Source organism: Bombina bombina, chromosome 1, assembly GCF_027579735.1.
Source record: "Bombina bombina isolate aBomBom1 chromosome 1, aBomBom1.pri, whole genome shotgun sequence".
Classification (NCBI taxonomy): Eukaryota; Metazoa; Chordata; class Amphibia; order Anura; family Bombinatoridae; genus Bombina; species Bombina bombina.
The window spans coordinates 1,215,153,326-1,215,162,972 of record NC_069499.1 but is presented as its reverse complement, the minus strand read 5'-3'; the positions used below and the strand labels follow the sequence as shown (position 1 = coordinate 1,215,162,972).

Below are 9,647 nucleotides of genomic sequence, written 5' to 3'. Positions count from 1 at the left end.
ACAAACATAAGAAAAATATTACAACAATTTTAAACTAATTACACCTACTCTAAGCCCCCTAATAAAATAACAAAGCCCCCCAAAATAACAAAATGCCCTACCCTATTCTAAATTACTACATTTCAAAGCTCTTTTACCTTACCAGCCCTGAACAGGGCCTTTTGCGGGGCATGCCCCAAGAAATTCAGCTCTTTTGCCTGTAAAAAAAAACATACAATACCCCCCCCAACATTACAACCCACCACCCACATACCCCTAATCTAACCCAAACCCCCCTTAAATAAACCTAACACTAAGCCCCTGAAGATCTTCCTACCTTGTCTTCACCCTACCAGGTTCACCGATCCGTCCTGAAGAGCTCCTCCGATGTCCTGATCCAAGCCCAAGCGGGGGGCTGAAGAGGTCCATGATCCGGCTGAAGTCTTCATCCAAGCGGGGCAGAAGAGGTCTTCCATCCGATTGAAGTCTTCATTCAAGCGGCATCCATCCGGAGCGAAGCGGCAGCATCCTGAAGACCTCCACCGCGGAACATCCATCCTGGCCGACGACTGAACGACGAATGACGGTTCCTTTAAATGACGTCATCCAAGATGGCGTCCCTCGAATTCCGATTGGCTGATAGGATTCTATCAGCCAATCGGAATTAAGGTAGGAATATTCTGATTGGCTGTTCCGATCAGCCAATAGAATGCAAGCTCAATCTGATTGGCTGATTGGATCAGCCAATCGGATTGAACTTGATTCTGATTGGCTGATTCCATCAGCCAATCAGAATATTCCTACCTTAATTCCGATTGGCTGATAGAATCCTATCAGCCATTCGGAATTCGAGGGACGCCATCTTGGATGACGTCATTTAAAGGAACCGTCATTCGTCGTTCAGTCGTCGGCCAGGATGGATGTTCCGCGGTGGAGGTCTTCAGGATGCTGCCGCTTCGCTCCGGATGGATGCCGCTTGGATGAAGACTTCAATTGGATGGAAGACCTCTTCTGCCCCGCTTGGATGAAGACTTCAGCCGGATCATGGACCTCTTCAGCCCCCCGCTTGGGCTTGGATCAGGACATCGGAGGAGCTCTTCAGGACGGATCGGTGAACCTGGTAGGGTGAAGACAAGGTAGGAAGATCTTCAGGGGCTTAGTGTTAGGTTTATTTAAGGGGGGTTTGGGTTAGATTAGGGGTATGTGGGTGGTGGGTTGTAATGTTGGGGGGGGGGGTATTGTATGTTTTTTTTTACAGGCAAAAGAGCTGAATTTCTTGGGGCATGCCCCGCAAAGGGCCCTGTTCAGGGCTGGTAAGGTAAAAGAGCTTTGAAATGTAGTAATTTAGAATAGGGTAGGGCATTTTGTTATTTTGGGGGGCTTTGTTATTTTATTAGGGGGCTTAGAGTAGGTGTAATTAGTTTAAAATTGTTGTAATATTTTTCTTATGTTTGTAAATATTTTTTTATTTTTTGTAACTTAGTTCTTTTTTATTTTTTGTACTTTAGCTAGTTTATTTAATTGTATTTATTTGTAGGAATTGTATTTAATTAATTTATTGATAGTGTAGTGTTAGGTTAATTGTAGGTAATTGTAGGTAGTTTATTTAATTAATTTATTGATAGTGTAGTGTTAGGTTTAATTGTAACTTAGGTTATGATTTATTTTACAGGTAAATTTGTAATTATTTTAACTATTTTAGCTATTAAATAGTTCTTAACTATGTAAAATAAATATAAATCCTAAAATAGCTATAATATAATTATAATTTATATTGTAGCTATATTAGGATTTATTTTACAGGTAAGTATTTATCTTTAAATAGGAATAATTTATTTAATAAGAGTTAATTAATTTCGTTAGATGTAAATTATATTTAATTTAGGGGGGGTGTTAGTGTTAGGGTTAGACTTAGCTTTAGGGGTTAATACATTTATTAGAATAGCGGTGAGCTCCGGTCGGCAGATTAGGGGTTAATAATTGAAGTTAGGTGTCGGCGATGTTAGGGAGGGCAGATTAGGGGTTAATACTATTTATTATAGGGTTAGTGAGGCGGATTAGGGGTTAATAACTTTATTATAGTAGCGGTGCGGTCCGCTCGGCAGATTAGGGGTTAATAAGTGTAGGCAGGTGTCGGCGACGTTGAGGGGGGCAGATTAGGGGTTAATAAATATAATATAGGGGTCGGCGGTGTTAGGGGCAGCAGATTAGGGGTACATAAGGATAACGTAGGTGGCGGCGCTTTGCGGTCGGCAGATTAGGTGTTAATAAGTGTAGTTAGGTGGAGGCGACGTTGTGGGGGGCAGGTTAGGGGTTAATAAATATAATACAGGGGTCGGCGGTGTTAGGGGCAGCAGATTAGGGGTACATAAGGATAACGTAGGTGGCGGTCGGCAGATTAGGGGTTAAAAAAAATTATTCGAGTGTCAGCGATGTGGGGGGACCTCGGTTTAGGGGTACATAGGTAGTTTATGGGTGTTAGTGTACTTTAGAGTACAGTAGTTAAGAGCTTTATAAACCGGCGTTAGCCCAGAAAGCTCTTAACTACTGACTTTTTTCCTGCGGCTGGAGTTTTGTCGTTAGATGTCTAACGCTCACTTCAGACACGACTCTAAATACCGGAGTTAGAAAGATCCCATTGAAAAGATAGGATACGCAATTTACGTAAGGGGATCTGCGGTATGGAAAAGTCGCGGATGAAAAGTGAGCGTTAGACCCTATTTTGAGTGACTCCAAATACCGGCGGTAGCCTAAAACCAGCGTTAGGAGCCTCTAACGCTGGTTTTCACGGCTAACGCCAAACTCCAAATCTAGGTCTCTCTCTTTAATAAAAACTACATTTATTAAAAAAAAACAGTGTGATAAGCTCGAACTATCCTTTTAAAAAGTATTGACATAACAAAAACCAGCCATTTAAATGAAAGTTTTGCTTATGTAAAAACGACTGTTTAAACAAATTCTGAAAAGTATTTTTATTGTAAACTTTAAATACTAGAGTGCAGATCTTTTAAAAATATAACAGAGCATATTTATACCAGATTTACATTATATACATCACATTTAAAACCTATTCTTATTTACATATAATTTAATTTAAATAGTAACAGATTTATGAAGCTTGCTGCCATGGAGTGAAAACTATAACTTTATCACAATTTATCAACTGATTTACTTACAAAAAAAATACCATACACTTTAGTAGAAAAGTCAGTAGTTAAAGGGACAGTCAAGTCCAAAAAAAACTTTCTTGATTTAAATTGGGAATATAATATTAAACAACTTTCCAATTTACTTTTATCACCAATTTTGCTTTGTTCTCTTGGTATTCTTAGTTGAAAGCTAAAACTAGGAGGTTCATATGCAAATTTCTTAGACCTTGAATACTGTCTCTAATCTGAATGTATTTTGACCACTAGAGGGCATTAGTTCATGTGTTTCATATAGATAACATTGAGCTCATGCATGTGAAGTTACCCTAGAGTGAGCACTGATTGACTAAAATGCAAGTCTGTCAAAAGAACTGAAATAAGGTGGTAGTTTGCAGAAGCATAGATACAAGGTAATCACAGAACTGTATTTCTATAACAGTGTTGGTTGTGCAAAACTGGGGAATGGGTAATAAAGGCATTATCTTTCTTTTTAAACAACAAAAATTCTGGTGTTGACTGTCCCTTTAAGCTATTAAGGATTAGATGATGGACACCTAAATAATTCCAGTGAATCAGCAAATGCACAGTGCATCAAGCAGCATTCAACTTGATGGGATTCTTCTCTGGCTTCTGTAGTTCAATAAAGCATTCAAATTTGTGATCAGGCCCCATACAGGAATTTATATTGAACGGTTTCCCTCATTGGAAGCCAAGAATGCTGACCTATTATATTAGAGTTAATCAAAATGTTATCCTTGGCTCTTGTTCCAGTAGTCTCTCTTCATCATCCTTCGAAATCTTATTGCCCCATAAACTGTAAAACAAAAAATAGTTTAGGTGTCTGCAGTTGCATTGCTACATTGTTTTGAAATCATGGTCATGTCCTTTTAAAGGTATGTTAGCCATTTTGTTCTCATTTATTTATTTACTTTATTTATGATTTTACTCTTACATTTTTATTCCCTTCATTGGTTTTAGGCAGAGTGGGCATTTCCCAATATACGACTGATTTGTGGTAGGTGAGGAGCCATATTACATTATCTCATTTTAAACAGGTAGCTACAGAATTATAGGACAAGACATAACGCAAAGAGAAGAAATGGGCATTTTGCTGCTAACACAGCTGAGGAAATATACATGTTTCATACAAGTAATGAACAACCCACCAGAAATCCTCAAAAACTTAAAGCCACCTCATATCATCCTGGAGAAATATGACTAAGTGTAACCTTAACTCATGCCGTAGATGGTTTGCTACTAACTTGATACTCTACTTGGGGGATATTTATCAAGCCGTCAACCTGAAATACGCTGGAATTCTGCAGCGTAATTGTGGCAAGCTTGATTCGACCTAGTTATGAAAGCCTACAGACCGGCAAAAGTTGAAATCTGTGACGTAAAATACGATCCCAATCCGACACAGATCGATGCTTACGTCATTACAGATGTTCCGAATACACATTCGGCACTAAATGACACTTTTTAGAAGTTTTTCAAATAGTTAATCGGTACGCTCACGACTATTCCGGCCCAGCATACCTGGATTTCAATCCGCCACCCTGGAGGCCGCAGATGCCATAGGAATTAATGGGAGTCTGAAAGCAGCGAAAGCTTATGTTCGATGCTGCCAGATATCCCATTGATTTCTATGGTAGAAAACCAGTTACTTTTACACCTAACACCCTAACATAAACCCTGAGTCTAAACACCCCTAATCTGCTGCCCGACATCGCCGCCACCTACATAATGTTATTAACCCCTATCCCGCTGCTCCTGGACCCCACCGCAACTAAATAAATATATCCTCGGTGCTCCTCGCCGGATGGATGAATATAATAGAGGCCGCCCGGATGAAGACTTCTTGCCGGCTGGATGGATCCTTCAAGCGGAACTTCAAAAACTGTAAGTGGATCGTCGGGGGTTAGTGTTAGATTTATTTAAGGTTTTTTTGGGTGGGTTTTATTTTTAGAGTAGGGTCTGGGCAGTGAAAGAGCTAAATGCCCTTTTAAGGGCAATGCCCATACAAATGCCCTTTTTAGGGCAATGGGGAGCTTAGGTTTTTTAGATAGGGTTTTTATTTGGGGGGTTGGTTGTGTGGGTGGTGGGTTTTACTGTTGGGGGGTGTTCGTATTGTTTTTTACAGGTAAAAGAGCTGATTTCTTTGGGGCAATGCCCCACAAAAGGCCATTTTAAGGGCCATTGGTAGTTTATTGTAGGCTAGGGTTTTTTTTATTTTGGGGGGGCTTTTTTATTTTGATAGGGCTATTAGATTAGGTGTAATTCTTTTTATTTTTGATACTGTGTTTTTTTATTTTTTGTAACTTAGTGTTTTTTATTTTTGAACATAGCGTTTATTTAGTAATTTTTAATTGTAGATTTAAATCATTTGTGTAGGGTTAGGTTTTTAAATATGTAATACAGTTCATTTAATTGGTAGTTTAATGTTTTTTTTTTTTTTTTCAATAATCTTTTTATTGAAGACAAAGAAAAAGCAATAAGGTTACATGCATATTATAACGAAGCCATATAAACATAAGAATATACGGAGATGTAAAGTTATACATAGGCTAGATCTGTAGGAATGTTTATAATACACAGACTTGTCAATGAAATGCATTCAAAATTCTCAAAGTAAGTCAAGTATAAACAATAGTTATGGCATACGCTACACAGCATGTAAACAGCAAATGGTCTTCATGTGTCTTCCTTATTTATTTATTTTTTGCTTATAACACAGCAAAACAAGTTTTTGTAATATATAAGTAGTATGGTGAAATTGAACATGCTAAACTCAAAACTTGTAACTCAATTTGTAAGTGAAGCTTAACAATTTCGCTTGGCAAGGTAGTAGAAATAAAGTCCATTTTATGACAGAGTGAAAAGCTACACATAAAAACATAGAAAATAGATGGGGTAAATTGCGGTACTGGTTAGAAAAACCGCATAGGTAGTCCTCCTTACCTAGGAGGTACATTATGAGATGGGGGGGGGGAGGTGGTCATTGAAATGTGAATGGAAATTAAGACTAAAAACCATGGCTAGAGGATAATTGTTAATAGTGAGGAATAACATAGGAGTAGCTGGGCATTTGAATAAGGTGGGTATGATAGAATGTACTTCACATTATTATAATATCTGGTTAGAGACTAGGAGTCAGAGGAAGTGTATAAAATGTAGGGCATCCAATAGATAATGTTGTTATGCTGAGGAGGGGACCAAGTGGAGCTGCTAAGAAGGCAAGGTATGGCTAAGGGTTATAGATTTAGCTAATTAGTATTATTGTTGATCAGACCTGCTGACCTATAAAATTTAGGTAAAGTCCATACCATGGTACTATGGGTAAATACTGAGAGAGTAAATTGGTTACAGTATGGCCACAAAGAACCACACATGTCGCCCTTCTGATCCGGAGGGTTCATTTTGTTGCAGGGGAAAGAAGTGATGTCTTATGAAGGCAATAGGTTATAAGAATTCCTTTATATCTAGAGTCAAAGGGGTTTACTAGGGAGACTGTGCTATTGATAGATGGTTGATCTATGATGCTAAATGTATACATTAATAGACTGTGGGGGGGATCAAAGTTGCTGTTGTTGTGGAGCTGAAGCAAATATCGCTGGGCATTTTTAAATCTGAAGGTCAGTCTAGCGGAGCAAAAAATGGGGAGCTAAGCTTAACAAGGAAGCTAAAGGTTGTGTAAATCATTCTGGGCAGTAAGATAATGCTTGGTATTAGGGAAATATAGCTGCGTACATATAGTATAGACCAGAATGTATCTACAGTGTCACTGCGTCTGTGGGAGTGTGGAGTAGGGGCAAAGATCAGCTGTTGTGACAGTGATGTATTTTAACAGCCTTGCTAGTTGGATACGGGCCCTATACCCAACCGCAGGCTGGCATGACAGAAAGTAGAAGTCTACCCCATCATAAAACAGTGTACACAAATCAGTTGCCTCCCTCCAGCACATATAACATGTAGGTAGTCATTTAAGTCTCAACATGTCTATAGTACTTAGTCCTGGCATGATATATAAAGATTACACTATTATCTAGAAGAAGCTTTTGTAATTAATATCTGTCAAAATAAACTTATATCTTGGTAATCAGGGATTAAAAGATACCATGGCTTTCACTCAAAATACTCATGAACGCAACATATATTCTTGCAGAGATAGGCCTACAATAACAATGCGAAGCAGCAAATTTATAAACTAGTAATGCTTCATGATATTTCAGGAATTGTTACTTAGGGTGCTTTTAGGGAATTGAGAAATATTTTTATTTAATACTGACTGCTAAAGATGCCACAAAAACATACTGTTATTTGAATAGGTCACACCAAATACTTAACACCCTGTAGGCTTAACATAGCAGAACAAACAAATTATAACATAAAAAATGTATGTTGACTTTATAACAGAATAGTCGCAACAAGACCAAAATGAGTATGGAGAGGAGTCATAGCGAAGTTATAACTCCGGTTCGCACGTAGACTCCCCAAGGAGCTCACATGATAACCGGGGCTTTTCAAAGAGCTATATACATCTGTTGGGCTAGAGTCAGTTAGCTCTTTGACTATATACATATTTTTATGAGAAGTGACAGGCTGCTAAATACAGTATTGGAGACATAATAAGATAGCAAGTACAGAAAAAAAAACGACTAAACCATGCAAATAGAATAGGATGAAACAATGAAGATAGCAATCACAGTATTCTAACAGTAAGTCAGTTCAAGCAGCTGCAAGTGTACTGTCAGTGTAGAATTCGACTATTTCTATCCCACTCCGGTTTTAGATTGATGAGGAGAGTCTCCCCAGACATCCTCACCCCGGAGCAACCGATCTCCAAAGCCAGCTGATCTAGATGGTGGGAGCAGGTTCCATAGCTGTCCAGAGTGGCAGATATCGCTAGTGGCACTATGTCCCTTTATACTTGCTTGGATTCTCAGACTTACTTTCTCCGTCAAGACGGCCATGCGGGTAAGATCCTCAATTAGAAAGTGCTGTATGGCCGCGTTGGTAACTAAGGGCTCACAGTTGATCTCCTCTGCCTCCCGGAACATCACGGATGCGGCTGATACAAAGCTAGTGACCCGTGGAGAGTGCCGGGTCCCCGGAGCTGCTCTCCAGATAGTGTTAGTCTCTTCTGGGCTTGGCAGCGACGCTGTCTGTGTTGTGCACAGCTCCGCCGACTCAACATCCCCAGCGAGAGCGGCAGCCAGCTTATTGTGGTGTCGGATTAGAAGTTTGTTAAGCTCCACAAGTAGCTGGCGGGCATCAGCCATAACGAAAGTGGTAAGATGGCCGCCGTCTTTTAGAAAGGCAGAGTAGGTTTATTAAGGGTGAACCACATCCGGCAGTGAAATTACAGAGGCAAGCGACCTCTAAACAGCAGTTAAAAAAGATTGTCGAAGTCGGCTCACAGTGGTAAAGGTTCCCCTTGTGTACTAATACAAGCGGTTTTAGATGCCGCGTGGATGGAGGTAACAGTCATGGCCGCTATCAATGGGTTGTATTCTAACTCTTAGACTCACTTTTGAGTTGCTGCGCTGATAAGGAGATGCGATCCTCTCATCGTTCTGTAGTCAGGTAGTTAACCCATAGCTTCTCAGACTGTAATTTACACTTTGATAGCTATTTTAGTGTAGTTTGTGTGCATTTAGAGTCAGAGCTCCATGAACATGCGACTGCTCCTCTAGGCTGCTGGCTCCGCCCCCCGGTAGTTTAATGTTTAATTGGTAGTTTAATGTTTAATTGGTAGTTTAATGTAATTTTAGTATAATAGTTAGGGTAGGTTAATTAATAGTTTAATATAGTTTAATTTAATTTTAGTATAATAGTTATGGTAGGTTAAATAATAGTTTAATATAGTTTCATTTAATTTTATTATAATAGTTATGATAGGTTATTTAATAGTTTAATATAGTTTAATTTAATTCTACAGGTAAGTTTAAATTTATTATAGGATAGGGATGTTGTAATTTTAATGTAAAGTTAGCGGGTTGTTAGGTTAAGGGGTTAATAGCTTAATTTAGTTTATGGCGATGTGAAGGGCTGGCGGTTTAGGGGTTAATAGGTTTAGTAAGTGGTAGTGATGTGGGAGGCCAGGGGTTTAGGGGTTATAACATTTATTTAGTTGCGGTGGGGTCCGGGAGCAGCGGAATGGGGGTTAATACTTTTATTTAGTTGCGGTGGAGTCCGGGAGCGGTGGGATAGGGGTTAATAACTTTATTAAAGTTGCGACGGGGTCCAGGAGCGGCGGGATAGGGGTTAAACAATTTAGTATAGTGGCGGTGTTTAGTGACAGGGTATAAATAAAGTTGGTAAAAAGCCGAATAGCAGCGAGATTGATGACTGCTAGTTAACAACAGTCCACTGCTCATCGCCCCGTACTTGGTGCGTGGCTTTTTTAATAAATATGGAGATCCTATTCAGGTCCACGGCTGCAATGTTAGGCGAGTGTATTGGTGCCATCGAATGCAAGAAAGTTGACGGCTTGATAGATAGGACTCTTGGATTGAG

General features: G+C 39.3%; 1 protein-coding gene across 1 annotated transcript in view; it reads right to left on the bottom strand.

Moving 5' to 3' along the window:
* Positions 1–2,936: 2,936 nt before the first annotated feature.
* Positions 2,937–9,647, bottom strand: part of LOC128642042 (protein NLRC5) — a 66,769-nt gene continuing 60,058 nt past the window's right edge. The window contains exon 5 of the mRNA XM_053694693.1: positions 2,937–3,942. Coding sequence (XP_053550668.1) covers positions 3,870–3,942 — 73 coding nt within the window. The 3' untranslated portion in view covers positions 2,937–3,869. The remainder of the gene's footprint in view (positions 3,943–9,647) is intronic.